Source organism: Mobula hypostoma, chromosome 10 (assembly GCF_963921235.1).
Source record: "Mobula hypostoma chromosome 10, sMobHyp1.1, whole genome shotgun sequence".
In the NCBI taxonomy this organism is placed as follows: Eukaryota; Metazoa; Chordata; class Chondrichthyes; order Myliobatiformes; family Myliobatidae; genus Mobula; species Mobula hypostoma.
The window spans coordinates 11,454,377-11,473,147 of record NC_086106.1 but is presented as its reverse complement, the minus strand read 5'-3'; the positions used below and the strand labels follow the sequence as shown (position 1 = coordinate 11,473,147).

The 18,771-nt window shown below is 48.4% G+C and overlaps 1 protein-coding gene across 1 annotated transcript in view; it reads right to left on the bottom strand.

The window, feature by feature from the left end:
- The window catches only part of LOC134353243 (mitogen-activated protein kinase kinase kinase kinase 5-like), a 181,287-nt gene that overhangs the window by 64,839 nt on the left and 97,677 nt on the right, over positions 1-18,771 (bottom strand). Inside the window, exon 10 of the mRNA XM_063061274.1 lies at positions 6,154-6,216. Within this exon, the coding sequence (XP_062917344.1) occupies positions 6,154-6,216 (63 nt within the window). The remainder of the gene's footprint in view (positions 1-6,153; positions 6,217-18,771) is intronic.

Sequence of the window (18,771 nt, the reverse complement as noted above, 5' to 3'; positions counted from 1 at the left end):
AAGGCAGGGGCTCTACTCAGAGTATCACTTTGCCTTCTACTCTGTTCTCCCTCGTGTGCTGACCTGACTTGGCCTTCAGCTTCGCTTTTTCAGCACCATAAGGCCATAAGATATAGGAGCAGAATTAGGCCATTTGTCCCATCGAGTCTGCTCCACCATTTCGTCATGGCTGATCCATTTTCCTTCTCAACCCCAATCTCCTGCCTTCTCCCTGTATCCCTTCACACCCAGACCAGTCAAGAAACTATCAACCTCTGCCTTAAATATACCCAGCAACACACATCAAAGTTGCTGATGAACGCAGCAGGCCAGACAGCATCTCTAGGAGGAGGTACAGTTGACGTTTCGGGCCGAGACCCTTCGTCAGGACTAACTGAAGGAAGAGTTAGTAAGAGATTTGAAAGTGGGAGGGGGAGAGGGAGATCCGAAATGATAGGAGAAGACAGGAGGGGGAGAGATGGAGCCAAGAGCTGGACAGGTGATTGGCAAAGGGGATACGAGAGGATCATGGGACAGGAGGCCCAGGGAGAAAGAAAGGGGGAGGGGGAGAAACCCAGAGGATGGGCAAGGGGTATAGTCAGAGGGACAGAGGGAGAAAAAGAGAGAGAGAAAAAAAAATATATATAATAATAATAATAATAAATAAATAAATAACAGATGGGGTACAAGGGGGAGGTGGGGCATTAGCAGAAGTTAGAGAAGTCGATGTTCATGCCGTCAGGTTGGAGGCTACCCAGATGGAATATAAGGTATTGTTCCTCCAACCTGAGTGTGGCTTCATCTTTACAGGAGGGGAGACTGTGGATAGACATGTCAGAATGGGAATGGGACGTGGAATTAAAATGTGTGGCCACTGGGAGATCCTGCTTTCTCTGGCGGAACGAGCGTAGGCGTTCAGCGAAACAGTCTCCCAGTCTGCGCCAGGTCATGCCAATATATAGAAGGCCACATCGGGAGCACCGGACGCAGTATATCACCCCAGCCGGCTCACAGGTGAAGTGTCGCCTCACCTGGAAGGACTGTCTGGGGCCCTGAATGGTGGTGAGGGAGGAAGTGTAAGGGCATGTGTAGCACTTGTTCTGCTTAAATATACCCAATGACTTGGCCTCCACAGCCACCTGTGGCAACAAATTCTACAGATTCACCTCTCTGGCTGAGGAAATTCGTCCTCATCTCCATTCTGAAAGGATGTCCCTCTATTCTGAGGCTGTGTCCTCTGGTTTTAGGCTCCCTATATCCAATTTATCGAGGCCTTTCACCATTTGATAGATTTCAATGAGGTCACCCCTCATTCTTCTGAATTCTAGTGAGTAAAGGTCCAGATCCATATAAAACTACAAAAGTTTGTTCTTGCAAGAATACACAAAATGCAAACATCAAGTATTGACAAGACCACGAACAAATGACAACGTAATTATTACTGTCTGTAAAACAGTCAATTCCCTGGGGATCCAATGTTCCCAGAAATCACCCACTGTACCCATGGTGACTGCATGCTCCTTCTCCAAGGACGCCTGGTCATGAACGTCTCCCCGACAGAGGGGCAAGCAGTTGGCCCAGGTAAAGCCCTCAACTGCCCGCCGCCTGGACCTGTGAATGGCCGTTTTGGCCAGGCCCAGGACAAAGTCCACCAGTACCTCCAAGTGATCGGCCTCACCTTCGGCTTAGTTTAATGCACTCTGCCCCCTCCCTGGGCTTCTTGGGGATTCGCTGTCAGAGATACGGAGGGATAGCTTTATGCACCCAGTGGCCACTTTATTAGGTCAACCTGCTCATTAGTGCAAACTTCAAATCAGCCAATCATGTGGCAGCAACTCAGTGCATAAAAGCATGCAGACACGGTCAAGAGGTTCAGCTGCTGTTCAGCCCAAATATCGGAATGGGGGAAGAAATGTGATCTTGGTGACTTTGACCGTGGAATGACTTTTGCTGCTAGACAGGGTGATTTGAATACCACAGAAACTGAGAATCTCCTGGGATTTTCACGTACAACAGTCACTAGAGTTTACAGAGAATGGTGAGAAAAACAATAAAAAAATAAAAGATCCAGTGAGCAGCAGTTCTGTGGGCGAAAACGCCTTGTTAATGAGAGAGGTCAGAGGAGGATGGCCAGACTGGTTCAAGCGGACAGGAAGGCGACAGTAACTCAGATAACCACGCGTTACAACAGTGGGGTGCAGAAGAGCATCTCTGAATGTATAACATGTTGAATCTTGAAGTTCAGCAGAAGACCACAAACATAAACTCAGTGGCCACTTTATTAAGTGGAGGATGTCTCTAATAAAGTGGGAACTGAGTGTGCTTTGGTCCCATTCCCTTTACACCACAGACATCCAGCTTCCTCTCTAACAGAAATAGAAAGCGGTTCCCTCGCTTTCAAAACAACTTCCACAATTGTTGCAAACCTCCACTCGTTCATAGCTCCTTTCCCACTCAACAGTTGTAACATAGGGCCAGTCTTTTAAGGAGGTTGCTGCTTCAATCACTCTTGATTGGCTCACCAGAACTGCTCTGAATTTAGTGTGCCTCGGCGTGTTCCCCTCTGCGCTGTCTAGCACTGGAGCTACTGGCTAGCCCGGGAGCAAAATGTCCTCGTGAACTTCCAAGGCCATTACATGGTCCCTTACTGGAGATACAAAGACCAAAGCTGCACACTCAGTGGTAAAACAGCTGGTACCTCATGGTTTCTGAGCTATGCGTTCGGTTCTGATCTCCAGCGCTGTCTGTGCGGAGTTTGCACGTTCCCCGTGCAGGCGTCCTTCAAATGATCCAGCACCCTCCCCTGTTCCACAAGTATGCTGGAAGATTCGTTGGCTGCCGTAAGTTACCCCTTTGTGTAGGTAAGAGTAAAAGAGGGGATCGATGGCCATGTGGGAATAAAACCATGGGGAATGGGATTGGTGGGATTGTTTTGTGAGAGCCAGTTGAGAAGCCAAAATCAACAACCCCACATATTCCATCTGGGTATTCTCCAACCTGATTGCTTGCACATCGACTTCTCCACCTTACAGTAATTTCTCCCTTTCCCCCTTCTCACTCTCTCCATTCCCCTCTCACCCCCTTCTCTTCTCCTCAAAAACACAAAATAATCTGCAGATGCTGTTGTCAAAGGAACACTCACAATGCGCTGGAGGAACTCAGCAGGTCAGTCAGCATCAGTGGAAAAGATTAGTTGATGTTTCAGGCTGAAACCCTTCGTCAGGACTGAAGGAAGAACTTTGGGGAGGGTTTGAAGAATGCTGGTAGTTGAAAAAAACAGTAATTTGCAAGACAAAGGGGTGGGGGAGGGAAACAGGGAGGTGATTGGCAGGAGAACAATGCGCAGTAGTAGAAGGAGGCCGAACTATGACCATACAGGCTACACCTGTCCCTACACCTCCTCTCTTGCCACCATTCAGGGCCCCAAACAGTCCTTCCAGGTGAGGCAACACTTTACTTGTGAGTCTGTTGGGGTCATCTATTGCATCCGGTGCTCCCGGTGCGGCCTCCTCTACAGCGGTGAAACCCGATGCAGATTGGGGGACCGCTTCGTCGAGCACCTCCGCTCCGTCCGCCACAACAGACAGGATCTCCTGGTAGCCACCCACTTCAACTCTGCTTCACGTTCCCATTCAGATATGTCCATACATGGCCTCCTCTACTGCCATGATGAGGCTAAACTCAGATTGGAGGAGCAACACCTCATATACCGTCTAGGTAGTCTCCAGCCCCTTGGTATGAACATAGAATTCTCCAACTTCCGGTAATTCCCTCCCCCTCCCTTCCCCTATCCCTATTTCACATCACCTCCCTCATAGTTCTGCCTCCTTCTACTACTGCACGTTGTTCTCCTGCCAATCACCTCCCTGCTTCCCCTCCCTCACCCCTTTGTCTTTCAAATTACTGTTTTTTTTCAACTACCAGCATTTTTCAAACCCCCCCAAAGTTCTTACTTCAGTCCTGACGAAGGATTTTGGCCCAAAACGTCGACTAATCTTTTCAACTGATGCTGACTGACCTGCTGAGTTCCTCCAGCGCATTGTGAGTGTTCCTTCTCTTGCCCTCTCCTGCCCATCGCCTCCCTCTGGTGTCCCTCCCTCCTTCCCTTTCTCCCATGGTCCTCTGCTCTCTCCTATCAGATTCCTTTTTCTTCAACCCTTCATCCCTTCCACCTATCAGCTCTTAGCTTCTTACGACATCCCTCATCCACCTTCATCTGGCTTCACCTCTCACCCCTCAGCCTGAATTCATTCCCCTCCTTCCGCCTCTTTACTCTGACGTCTTCCCTCTTCATTTCCAGTCCTGATGAGGAGTCACAACCTGAAACACTAACTATTTATTCCCCTCCATAGAAACTGCCTGACCCGCTGAGTTCCTCCGGCATTTTGTGTGTTACTCCTTTTGTATTGAAATACACTTACTGTACAGGTGTCCCCTGCTTTACGAACGCTCGCTTTTACGAAAGACCTACAGTAGTACCTGTTTTCGCTAACCGAAAGAGGATTTTCACTTTTACGAAAAGACGCCCGCTTTAAACTTGTGTTTACCCGGAGAAAGACCACCCTGACCGTGAAGCCTTGCGTGGGCACCTGTGTGCGCATGCGTGTACGTGCCGATTTTTTTCTACAAATCGGTTTTGGCTCAATCTTCCCGATTCTGTTAAGCGAAACTACACTGTACATACATTATTTCTACTTTATATAGGTTGTGTATTTATCATATCATTCCTGCTTTTACTATATGTTGGTGTTATTTTAGGTTTTATGTGTTATTTGGTATGATTTGGTAGGTTATTCTTTGGGTCTGGGAACGCTCAAAAATTTTTCCCATATAAATTAACGGTAATTGCTTCTTCACTTTACGCCATTTCGGCTTACGAACGGTTTCATTGGAACGCTCTACCTCCGGATAGCGGGGGAAACCTGTATGTAGCTTGGGTGCCTAAGATTTTTGCACAGTGCTGCAGTAATTTTATGTATTGCACTGTACTGCTGCCACAAATAAAACACAATGGCCAGTGCTATCATGTTTGCTGTTGTGTGCTGGGGCAGCAGGCTGAGGTTAGCAGACACCAACAAACTCATTCGTAAGGCCAGTGATGTTGTGGGGATGGAACTGGACTCTCTCACGGTGGTATCTGAAAAGAGGATGCTGTCCAAGTTGCATGCCATCTTGGACAATGTCTCCCATCCACTACATAATGTACTGGTTGGGCACAGGAGTACATTCAGCCAGAGACTCATTCCACCGAGATGCAACACAGAGCGTCATAGGAAGTCATTCCTGCCTGTGGCCATCAAACTTTACAACTCCTCCCTTGGAGGGTCAGACACCCTGAGCCAATAGGCTGGTCCTGGACATATTTCCTGGCATAAATTACATATTACTATTTAACTATTTATGGTTTTATTACTATATTATTTATGGAGCAACTGTAATGAAAACCAATTTCCCCCGGGATCAATAAAGTATGACTATGACTATGACTAAATTTTTTGACATATGTGAGTGATGATAAACCTGATTCTGATCTGGGTCTCTATTGTGGACTGAGAGTGGGAAGGGGGCAGGGAGAGGGAAATCGTGGTTGGGAAAAGGGGAAGGGAGAGGGAAGCACCAGAGAGACATTCTGTAATGATCAATAAACCAATTGTTTGGAATCAAACGATCTTGCCCGGTGTCTCGGGGCTGGGTGTGTCTGCACCTGTGCACCACCCACTCCCCCCCACACCTGGCACTTCTTCTCTACCACCTGTCCCACACCCCTCCCACAGCGCTCCACCCTCGCCATTCCCAACATCCATGGTACATGGAGCTCAGAAAAAGAGAGGGCTATGGGTAATCCCAGGTAATTTCTAAAGTAAGTACATGCTTAGCACAGCATTGTGGGCCGAATGGCCTGTATCGTGTTCCATGAATCATTGCACTCGACTTGAGAAATCATCACACTCGACTTGAGAAATCGCACCACCAATACTACCAGTTTCGCTGTTCCCCAAGATGAACTCACTGTGACCCTCACTCACATGCAGGCCTGACAATTCATGCAGAGATTTGTGGGAAACAGGTTCAGAGAAACCTCACATCACAACAGAAGTAGGAAGTAGAGCAAAGATACGGTAAATATTTTATAATTTTCACCCGCAGTGAAAGTTCTTGCAGGTTCAAACTTACCATTTCCCTTTATCCTTTAACTTCGGAGGTTGGTAACCACTTTTGGACATTAGAAAGAGCACCCTGGAGGGAAAAATACGAAGAATATTACTCGCTGTCTCACGGACTGCAAAACGATTAGAAAGACAGAGGAGGAGGTAGCGAGGTAGAGAAGGGCCAAGAAGAATTGCTGCTGTCTGTAAGGAGTTTGTACGTTCTCCCCGTGACCGCGTGGCCATCTTTGGACTGTGGGAGGAAACTGGAGCACTCGGGGAAAACCTGAGCATTCCACAGGGAGGCCGTACAGACTCCTTACAGAGGACGTTGGAATTGAACTCTGAACTCCAGCACCTCGAGCTGTAATAGTGCTGCGTAAACGGCTACGTGGCCGCGACGCCCCAGATGTTGTGGCAGTCGTACAGTGCAAGACATACGAGAGGACTTCTTTTAAAATGAAGGCATAAAAAAATGGCCCAAACAGCCTCCTAAGTAGAAAGGAAAAACAGGAAATCGTCAGAGATTCTGTCCTGTGAACACTGCAGATAAGAAAGTTGGGCTTGAGAGTTATGAAACTACTTGTAATCATTCTGATACTTGTCCTAAGCACAAGAGATTCTGCAGATGCTGGAAATCCAAGCAACACACACAAAACGCTGGAGGAACTCAGCAGGCCAGGCAGCATCTATGGAGAGGAATGCTTGCAGGCTTTTTCCCCCGCTCAAGTTGACTAAGACCACCACAGAATTTGTCCCCTGATCATCCAGTCTTGAGTAGGAGAAATACTCTGTTTCTGTGCTGTAGCTCTCCGTGTTTGCTCCCCCTCCGTGGATGCCCCCCGACCTGCTGAGCTCCTACTGCATTTTCTGCGTGTCGCTCAAGATTTCCTGCGTCGGCAGAATCTCTCCTGTGCCTCGGTTGGCCCCCAAGGGTGGGATCATGTCAGGTTCTTAACTTGGTATCCAAATAAACCTCTTCCAAATCACACAAGCAAACGTATTATCAAGCAGGAGTCGGCCATTCAAGCCTGCCACACTACCGCGTACGATCATGGCCGAACTCTCCTTCTGTGCCCGTTCCCCACAGCTTTCAATTCCCCGTCGCTCAAACACCTATCTGCCTCCACATTAAATATTTCTAATGTTCCAGCCTCCATAACTTCCCTGGACAAAGAATTCCACAGATCCACCACCCTCTGCAAAAAGGGTCAGGGCGCTCCCGCCAGTGAAAACATCTTAACCTCTAAAGCCACCTCATATGCGTTGTTATATCCTGCACATTTCTTGGCCTGTGTTTTCTCTTTAACCTGTGTTGCAGTTCCCTGGGACACCTGCAATTACCCTTCACCTGCTGGGGGCTGCTTAAAAACAAGGCTGCTCCCATTCTGTCTCTCCCACTCTGCAGCCAGCACTGTCACAGCACACGTCACCCTTTCCCCCCCTTTACCCTAACTTTAATTTAATGAATATCTTCTGTCTGTGAATTCCTGCTGTGGCCTGACTCCTTTGTGTTACTTTCTGAGAGCCGAGCCAAGATAATGGGGGCTCGCCCGGGAGTTTTCCTAGTGCCTAAATGACCAGCAAGGCAATGATCATGAGCCAAACGCAATGTGTCAGGCCAGTAAACACCAAGAACAACAATTTGATAAACACTACTCTAATCATTCTGAATAGCCAATTTTGAAGTCCATTTTCACACTAAAACTCCATTGCTAACAAAAATAGCCACAGGAGGCCTCTAAAATTGCTTGCTCTGAGACAAACCTCTTCAACATATACATCACAATGTTTCCTCTAAACTCCAAAGAAATGAAACACAACCTTTTTTGATAGGACAACCGCCTTATCTCAGGAATTAGCCCAGTGAGCCTCCTTTGGACTTGTCCAATGCTACTATAGACTGAAAATCTCTCGTCCAGTATTCAATGGTATGGCCACTCCAGAGGTCTGGCATGATTTGAATCTGTAATGCACGATCTCTGCCAATTAAATAACTCTAACTAATATCTGTACTGATTGCTTATTTAAAAAATACACACAAAATGTTGGAGCAACTCTGCAGGCCAGGAAAAGAGTAAGCAGTCGATGTTTCAGGCCGACACCCTACATCAGGACTGGGAAAAAAAGATGAGGTCAGTGAAAGAAGGTGGGGGGAGGGGAGGAAGAAGTACAAGGTGGTAGCTGATGGGTGAAACCAGGGGAGGGGGAGGGGTGAAGTAAAGAGCTGGGAAGTTGATTGGTGAAAGAGATACGGGGCTGGAGAAGGGGGAATCTGACGGGAGTGGGTAGAAGACCATGGAAGAAAGGGAAGGGGGAGGAACACCAGGGGGAGCTGATGGGCAGGTAAGGAGATAAGGTGAGAGAGGGGAATGGGAATGGGAATGGGGGAATGGTGAAGGAAGGCGGCAATTACCAGAAGTTCGAGAAGTTGATGTTCATGCCATCAGGTTGGAGGCTATCCAGTCAGAACATTTAGGCGTTACTCCTCCAACTGGAGAGTGGCCTCACCACGGCAGCAGAGGAGGCCATGGACGGACATGTTGGAATGGGACTGGGAAGCAGAATTGAAATGGGTGGCCACCGGGAGATCCCGCTTTTTCTGGCGGACGATCTGCAGATCTTCCCGTGTTTCTGATTATTCGTTTATTTAATAGGATACGGCACGGAAGAGGTCCTTGAGGCCTGACGAGCCACACTGCGCATTCCCTCTTTTATCCCTGGCCTAGTGACGGGACAATTTACAACGACCAATTAATCTACCAACCAGGAGGTCTCCGGAAATCGGAGCACCCGGCAGTCACAGGGAGGACTTACAGGCAGCGGCGGGAATTGAACCTGGGTCCCTGGTACTGTAAAGCGGTGTGCTGACCTGTAACGCCACCCTGTCGCTAATTAAACTACCCGTACAACTTCTGCAGGCTCAGCCAACGGATTTTCCAACTTAGGGGAAATTGGTGTTACAGATAAGTCTCTGATGCCCTACATAAACCGGAGAGTCTCTAAAGAGACTGCTAAATAAAACAAAGAACATCTATCCTGCTCAGCAGAAGACGGGCAGGAACAGATTTTGTGGTCAGGTACTCATCACGCCCCAAGGGTGTCAGACCAGAGTTTCAACCTGAACGTTCCTTTTTTTTATATAGATAAGGGAACTAAAACTGTAGCAGTGCTCCAGATGTGGCCTCACCAATAATTTGTACAATAGTAACAAAACTTCCCTATTTCTACGTCCTAAACTGTAGTAATAAAAGCCAATGTACCCATTGTCCTTTGACTTACTCACTACACTTGCCTGCTAATTTTTGCCTTTCGAGCACTAGAAGACCTAGATCCAGCTGAACTGTACGTTTTGTGTCAAAATTCAGTCAACCAGTAACTTTCATAGCCACCGGGACAGCCGAGGAAGTACACAGGCACTTACAGTGGCATGCAAAAGTTTGGGCACCCCGGGTCAAGATTTCTGTTACTGTGAATAGCTAAGCGAGTAAAAGATGAACTGATTTCCAAAAGGCATAAAGTTAAAGATGACACTTTTCTTTAATATTTTAAGCAGGAAAACTTTTTTTATTTCCATCTTTTACAGTTTCAAAATAACAAACAATGAAAAGGGCCTGAAGCAAAAGTTTCGGCACCCTGCATGGTCAGTACTTAGTAACACCCTCTTTGGCAAGTATCACAGCTTGTAAACGCTTTTTATAGCCAGGGTCTTTCAATTCTTGTTTGGGGCATTTTTGCCCATTCTTCCTTGCAAAAGGCTTCTAGTTCTGTGAGATTCTTGGGCTGTCTTGCATGCACTGCTCTTTTGAGGTCTATCCACAGATTCTCGATGATGTTTACGTCAGGGGACTGTGAGGGCCATGGCAAAACCTTCAGCTTGCGTCTCTTGAGGTAGTCCATTGTGGATTTTGGGGTGTGTTTAGGTTCATTATCCTGTTGTAGAAGCCATCCTCTTTTCATCTTCGGCATTTTTTTTAACAGACGGTGTGATTCCAGGATTTGCTGGTACTTAATTGAATTCATTCTTCCCTCTACCAGTAAATGTTCCCCGTGCCACTGGCTGCAACACAAGCCCAAAGCATGATCGATCCACCCCCGTGCTTAACAGCTGGAGTGGTGTTCTTTTCATGAAATTCTGCACCCTTTTTTTGCTCCAAACATACCTTTGCTCATTGTGGCCAAAAAGTTCTATTCAAAAGGTTCAAAGGAACATCTAAACAAGCCTGATCATTTTGGGAACAAGTCCTGTGGACTGATGAAGTTAAACATAGAACATAGAATAGTACAGCACAGTACAGGCCCTTCGGCCCACAATGTTGTGCCAACCCTCAAACCCTCCCTCCCATATAACGCCCCCCCACCTTAAATTCCTCCATATACCTGTCTAGTAGTCTCTTAAACTTCACTAGTGCATCTGCCTCCACCACTGACTCAGGCAGTGCATTCCACGCACCAACCACCCTCTGAGTAAAAAACCTTCCTCTAATATCCCCCTTGAACTTCCCACCCCTTACCTTAAAGCCATGTCCTCTTGTATTGAGCAGTGGTGTCCTGGGGAAGAGGCGCTGGCTATCCACTCTATCTATTCCTCTTATTATCTTGTACACCTCTATCATGTCTCCTCTCATCCTCCTTCTCTCCAAAGAGTAAAGCCCTAGCTCCCTTAATCTCTGATCATAATGCATACTCTCTAAACCAGGCAGCATCCTGGTAAATCTCCTCTGTACCCTTTCCAATGCTTCCACATCCTTCCTATAGTGAGGCGACCAGAACTGGACACAGTACTCCAAGTGTGGCCTAACCAGAATAGAACTTTTTGGCCGCAATGAGCAAAGGTATTCTTCTTCACCAGACAGCCGTGAAATCAAGAAAGAAAAGAACTGCAGCATCACTGTCAACCCCCAAATCCCCCCTCCCCACACAAAAAAAACAAACAAAAATGGAATAGGCACATCGATCCCAAATCCCTCCTCCCCTCCACACAAAAAAAAACGAGAAAGATCAGGCAAAAAACACACAATATAAAAAGAACTGTAAGACTGAAATAAAAAAGTCTAGAATCAAAGTCCATATCCAAAATGCAGAAAACATGGGTAATATTCTCCGGACAGAGCGGCAGCCCTCTTCCCTCTCCAGTAGCAGAGCAATCAAAAGGCAATCCCCTCTATCCAGCAGCAGAGTGATCCCACTAGCAATCAAAAGGCAATCCCCTCTATCCGGCAGCAGAGTGATCCCACTAGCAATCAAGAGGCAATCCCCTCTATCCGGCAGCAGAGTGAGCCCACTAGCGATCAAGAGGCAATCCCCTCTATCCGGCAGCAGAGTGATCCCACTAGCGATCAAGAGGCAATCCCCTCTATCCGGCAGCAGAGTGATCCCACTAGCGATCAAGAGGCAATCCCCTCTATCCGGCAGCAGAGTGATCCCACTAGCAATAAAGAGGCAATCCCCTCTATCCGGCAGCAGAGTGATCCCACTAGCAATCAAGAGGCAATCCCCTCTATCCGGCAGCAGAGTGATCCCACTAGCGATCAAGAGGCAATCCCCTCTATCCGGCAGCAGAGTGATCCCACTAGCGATCAAGAGGCAATCCCCTCTATCCGGCAGCAGAGTGATCCCACTAGCGATCAAGAGGCAATCCCCTCTATCCGGCAGCAGAGTGATCCCACTAGCGATCAAGAGGCAATCCCCTCTATCCGGCAGCAGAGTGATCCCACTAGCGATCAAGAGGCAATCCCCTCTATCCGGCAGCAGAGTGATCCCACTAGCGATCAAGAGGCAATCCCCTCTATCCGGCAGCAGAGTGATCCCACTAGCGATCAAGAGGCAAGCCCCTCTATCCGGCAGCAGAGTGATCCCACTAGCGATCAAGAGGCAATCCCCTCTATCCGGCAGCAGAGTGATCCCACTAGCGATCAAGAGGCAATCCCCTCTATCCGGCAGCAGAGTGATCCCACTAGCGATCAAGAGGCAATCCCCTCTATCCGGCAGCAGAGTGATCCCACTAGCGATCAAGAGGCAATCCCCTCTATCCGGCAGCAGAGTGATCCCACTAGCGATCAAGAGGCAAGCCCCTCTATCCGGCAGCAGAGTGATCCCACTAGCGATCAAGAGGCAATCCCCTCTATCCGGCAGCAGAGTGATCCCACTAGCGATCAAGAGGCAATCCCCTCTATCCGGCAGCAGAGTGATCCCACTAGCGATCAAGAGGCAATCCCCTCTATCCGGCAGCAGAGTGATCCCACTAGCGATCAAGAGGCAATCCCCTCTATCCGGCAGCAGAGTGATCCCACTAGCGATCAAGAGGCAATCCCCTCTATCCGGCAGCAGAGTGATCCCACTAGCGATCAAGAGGCAATCCCCTCTATCCGGCAGCAGAGTGATCCCACTAGCGATCAAGAGGCAATCCCCTCTATCCGGCAGCAGAGTGATCCCACTAGCGATCAAGAGGCAATCCCCTCTATCCGGCAGCAGAGTGATCCCACTAGCGATCAAGAGGCAATCCCCTCTATCCGGCAGCAGAGTGATCCCACTAGCGATCAAGAGGCAATCCCCTCTATCCGGCAGCAGAGTGATCCCACTAGCGATCAAGAGGCAATCCCCTCTATCCGGCAGCAGAGTGATCCCACTAGCGATCAAGAGGCAATCCCCTCTATCCGGCAGCAGAGTGATCCCACTAGCAATCAAGAGGCAATCCCCTCTATCCGGCAGCAGAGTGATCCCACTAGCAATCAAGAGGCAATCCCCTCTATCCGGCAGCAGAGTGATCCCACTAGCAATCAAGAGGCAATCCCCTCTATCCGGCAGCAGAGTGATCCCACTAGCAATCAAGAGGCAATCCCCTCTATCCGGCAGCAGAGTGATCCCACTAGCAATCAAAAGGCAATCCCCTCTATCCGGCAGCAGAGTGATCCCACTAGCAATCAAAAGGCAGTCTCCACTCTCCAATTGCAGAGCACAGGACGATCCCACCAGTGATCCGGCAGCATCTGGGAATTAGGGTGAATGCACGCAGTCATTTTCTCCCCCAGGGAAAGGGAACAAGAAAGCGTTAAGCACCAGATTTACCTGAAGTGGAGAAAGATTTAAAAGGGAAGGGACCTGTGAGACAGCTTCTTCCTGCTGAGGGTGTTGAGTACACGGAACAGGCTGACAGAGGAAGTGGTTTAGGCAGGTGAAATAACATTGAAAACACAATTCGGCAGATACATGAATACAAAAGGTTTAGGCAGGGGTTCCTCCAACCTAGGGCCCACGGATCCCTCGGTTAACGGCATTAAAAAGGTCGGGAACCCCTGGTTTAGAGGGGTTTGGGCTAAATACAGGCAAATAGGACTAGGTCAACATGAGCCAGTTGGGCCGAAGGGTCACGAGAACGATCCCAGGATTGAAAGGGTTAAAGTGTGAGGAGCATTTGATGGCTCTGGGCCTGTACTCACTAGAGTTCAGAATAATGAGGGGGATCTTGTTGAAACTGATCGAACATTGAAGGACCTGGATAGAGAGGATGCTTCCTGTAGTGGGAGGGCCTAGGACCAGAGGGCACAGCCTCAGAATAGAAATGTGTCCCTTTAGAACAGAGGTGAGGAAGAATTTCTTTCGCCAGAGGATGGTGAATCTGTGGTATTCACTGCCACGGATAGCTATGGAGGAAAAGTCATTGGGTATATTTAAAGATGAGGTTCTTGATTAGACGGGGTATCAAAGGTTACTGGGAGAAAGCAGGAGAATGGGGTTGAGAGGGAAAATAAATTAACCAAGGTGGCAGAGCAGACTCGATGGGCTGAATGGCCTATTTCTGCTCCTAAGTCTTATGGTCGTTTGACCCAATGACACAGATGGAGGCCATTTAACCTATAATTCTGCACCATTATCCGGTCATTGTGGGAGCTTGCTTTTCACCGACCAGTTACCCTCACTACCTGAATTACAATGGTGAAGACATTTTGTTCGCCAAGAGGCTCAAGGGAAATCTACAGATCACGGAAAGCAGGCCTTTAGAGAACACTTCGCCTGCGAATCCGCCGGGGTCCTCTACTGCGACCGCTGCTCCCGATGTGGCCTCCGCCACGTTGGCGAGACCCATTGTGAATTGAGGGGGAACCGCTTCATCAAGCAGATCTGTGCCAACCGCCACAAGCGGGACTTCCCAGGGGCCAAGTATTTTAATTCCCATTCCCATTCCCTTCTGACGTATTGATCCATGGCCTCCTCCTGTGCCACGGTGAGGCTGCCCTCAGGTTGGAGGAGCAACACCTTGTATTCTGTCTGGATAGCCTCCGACCTGATGGTACAAATATTGATTTCTCTGTCCGGTGAACAAAATTCGCCTCCCCTTCCCCTCTTTATCCCCCACTCTGACCTTTTACTTAAGAACATAATAAACACGAGCAGGATTTGGCCATCTGGCCCATTGAGCCTGCTCCACTATTCAATAAGATCATGGCTGACCTGACCATGGACTCATCTCCACCTTCTTCTCATCTGCCTGTTACTTCCGCCTAGGTCCCCTCCTCCTTCCCTTCCTCCTATTTTCCACTCTGCTCTATCAGATTCTTTCTTCTCCAGCCCTTGACCTTTCCCACCCACCTGGCTTCTCCTACCACCTTCCAGCTAACCTCTTTCCTCTCCCCACCCACCCATCTTTTTATTCTGGTATCTTCCCCCTTCCTCCTCAGTCCTGAAGAAGGGTCTCGGCCCAAAACGTCGACTGTCTACTCTTTTCCATAGACCCTACCTGACCTGCTGAGTTCCTCCAGCATTTTGTGTGTGTGTGTGTGTGTGTGTGTGTGTGTGTGTGTGTGTGTGTGTGTGTGTGTGTGTGCTGCCTTAGAGATCCGAGTTCGGTGCACAAGGAGTTAAATTTCCAGCACTAGTTCGATCAAATGCAGAGCTTCTCATTGTGAAACTGACAACCACTTCCTGGGCATCCCACGGTCTCAGGATGCCTGGTGAGCCCCAGGAGCGTGGGCGGGTGCAGATTGAAGAAACACCACTGGTGCCTGTCTGGTTGACATGCAGAACAGCCCACCTCCCCACTCCGTGGGCAGGAGATGTTTCACCACAGGCAGTGCATGACAGCACGGTCACCGTCTCATCGAGTCATAAGGCTTGGAAACAGGCCGCTCGGCCCCACCGGACTATACTAACCAAGATTCCCATCTATGCAGATCCCACTTCACCTATTTCCCTCTGAAACTTTCCTATCTATGTACCCGTCTGCGTACCTTTAAAACGTTGCTAACATACCTGCCTCGACCACTCTCAAAGTTCAAAATATATTTATTATCAAAGTACGCGTACATCATACAACCCTGAGATTTGCCTCCTTACAGGCAGCCACAAAGCAAGAAACCCAAAAGAACCCATTAGGAAAAAGACCGCCTAACGCTCAATGTGCTGAGGGACTAAAAGAAACAAATTGTGCAAACAATAAAAGCAAGGAAATAGCGTTCAGATCTGAGGTCTGCGGAAGAGAGTCCGTCCACAGCCTCAGTTCAGCGCAGAGCCAAGCAGGCCCTGACACCCTGACCTTTTCACTCTGGCCCGGCGCTGAAATCGTCGTCCAGACATCGGGTTCAGTTGCTTTGAGAGGCTCTGGGGCCTGGACCCCACTGCCTCGATTTAGTCATACTCATAATCATACTTTATTGATCCCGGGGGAAATTGGTTTTCGGTACAGTTGCAACATAAATACTTAAATAGTAATAAAGCCATAAATAATTAAATAGTAATATGTAAATTATGCCAGGAAATAAGTCCAGGACCAGCCTATTGGCTCAGGGTGTCTGACCCTCCAAGGGAGGAGTTGTAAAGTTTGATGGCCACAGGCAGGAATAACTTCCTATGACGCTCTGTGTTGCATCTCGGTGGATTGTACCCGACCTTTCCAATTTGGTGTGAAATCAATCGAACCTCAGGTCTTTCCTCATCCAGGGTGTCAGGCCCGCTGCTTCAAATTGCCTCCAAGTCCAAAGGGACGTTACAGGCGAGTGTTTGCAATGATCGTTTGCCAGAAATAGTATTATTAACAAAGTACTCAGTTGTTTTCTTTGTTTCATCGGCCACCAGCAAGTAGTCGCTCAGTTTCCCCAGCACCACCTTGTACCGGGACCGATGACAGCCTGCTCCATATGCACGGGGGGTGTTGGGGTTTTATAATCCTCTTGCGGCCTGCGCGATTTGTTTGTTTCTTTTTGCACGAGGACTCAGGTTTGGGGTTTGATATTCTTGTTGCCGTCTGCACAATTAGTTTTTCGCACATGAGTGGGGGAGGGGGGGAGTGCATGATGTTGTCTGTTTACGTATTGTTTTTCATAAATTCTATTGTATTTCTTTTTTCCGGGTGACTGCCCTCAAGAAAATGAATTTCTAGGTAGTATATGGTAGCACCTTTGTACTTTGATAATAAATTTACTTTCTACTTTGAACTTCAAAGTTTAGCGTACAGTTATTATCAAAGTTTTGTTTCGTGGCTGTCTGGAGAAGACAAATCTCAGGGTTGTGTACTGCATGTGTACTTTGATAATAAATGTACCTTGAACCTTGAACCAACCTCTGAGTGAAGAGGTTGCCCCTGATGTCCCTTTTAAATCTTTCCCCTCTCACCTTAAACCTATACCTACTCCTCCTTGGTTCCCTCTTTCCCTGGGGAGAAAGGCTGGATGCATCCACCTTAACTTTGTCCCTCTCAATTTTATACACCCCTACAAGGTCACCTCAGTCTCCTATGTTGAAAGGAGTAAAATGCCAGACTGTCCAACCTCTCCCAATAACTCAGCCCCTCAGATCCTGGGAACATTCTCACAAATCTTCTCTGCACTCTTTCCATCTTAATGACGTCTTTGCTACAACAGGGCAACCAAAGCTGAACATCATACAGGAGCACATTCAGCCAGAGACTCATTCCACCGAGATGCAACACAGAGCGTCATAGGAAGTCATTCCTGCCTGTGGCCATCAAACTTTACAACTCCTCCCTTGGAGGGTCAGACACCCTGAGCCAATAGGCTGGTCCTGGAGTTATTTCCTGCCATAATTTACATAATATTATTTAATTATTTATGGTTTTATTACTATTTAATTATTTATGGTGTAACGAAAACCAATTTCCCTCCGGATCAATAAAGTATGACTATGACTATACTCACAAACGTCTTCACAACACAAATATTCCTGAAGTGTTTGGCCAGCTGGACTCTCTTGAGAACGTGGCGGAATCTTCGGGCCGGATCGAAGCAGCGGAGCGCAGGCCCGAGGGCGGATAACAGACCAACGTTCGGCCGATTTACGCACCGAGGGTGAGGGCGGGGGACGAGTCGGTGCTGGGATCACAACTCCAGGGGCACGTATTCGCCTCTGCGCTGAACTGACTCATCAGCTGCGGCCCGCGGCCATCGCCTCAGTGTTGAACTCCAACAAATGTCATGACATACGTCACTGATATTAAACCTGATGCTGAACGTGTCTCTGTGGCTGCGGCCTGCAGCCATCAGGTTCCTGACCTGCTCGATTCGAGTTGCTGAACAGACGATGGGGCTGTGGACGTACTTTTGGGGACTCTACGGTTCGAGTTCTGTGGATGGTTTATTTGCTTTTTTTTCCAAAGAAGTTGTCTGCGCAACTTGTTCTTTTTTTTTGCACATGGGATGCATGACTGTCTTTGTGGTGTGGGGATTTTCGTGAATTCAGTTGTGTTTGTTTTGCGGCTGCCTGCAAGAAGATGAATCACAAGATTGCATAGGGAGCACTTCGATAATAAACTTACTTTAAACTTTGAAGTTCAAAGTGCAAAGTAAATTTACTATATGGTACATGGATGCTCCCACATACTAACTTGAGGTTCATTTTCTTGCGGGCATTCACCGGGTGAAAAAAAAGCACAGTAGAATTTATGAAAACCAATACATAAACAGACAAAATCTGTCAGTCGACCAACTGTGCAAATAAAACATAATACTGAGAACTTGAGTTCTAAAGAGTCCTTAGTGTGGGCACGTGGCCAAGTGGTTAAGGCATTGGACTGGCGACCTGAAGGTCGTGAGTTCGAGCCCCAGCCGAGGGAACGTGTTGTGTCCTTGAGCAAGGCACTTAACCACACAGTGCTCTGCGACGACACTGGTGCCAAGCTGTATGGGTCCTAATGCCCTTCTCTTAGACAACATTGGTGTTGTGGAGAGGGGAGACTTGCAGCATGGGCAACTGCCGGTCTTCCATACAACCTTGACCAGGTCTGCACCCTGGAGAGTGAAGACTTTCCAGGCGCAGATCCATGGTCTCACAAGACTAACGGATGCCTTTAAAGAGTCCTTGAAAGTGTGTCTGTAGGTTGTGGGATCAGTTCAGAGGTGTGGTCAGTGCCTGTTCAGAAGCCTGTAGAGTACGTGGTGCTGTGGGACCTGGGGCTTCCCCACCTTGTGACTAATGGTGGTCGTGAAGAAGAGGGTTTGACCTGGGCGCCAGGGTTCTTGGATAATGGACGCCGCTCTCTCGCGGCAGCGACCACACCAAGGTGAAGCTGTGTTCTGTCCGCACCCCTGCACGGGTCAGGATGCTGGCACGTGACAAAGAGTGATCTCGCCAAGCCGTTGTCGCTCCACACCACGCATCTCTGCACCTTTCGGCCGAGAAAGATCTCCAACCGCGC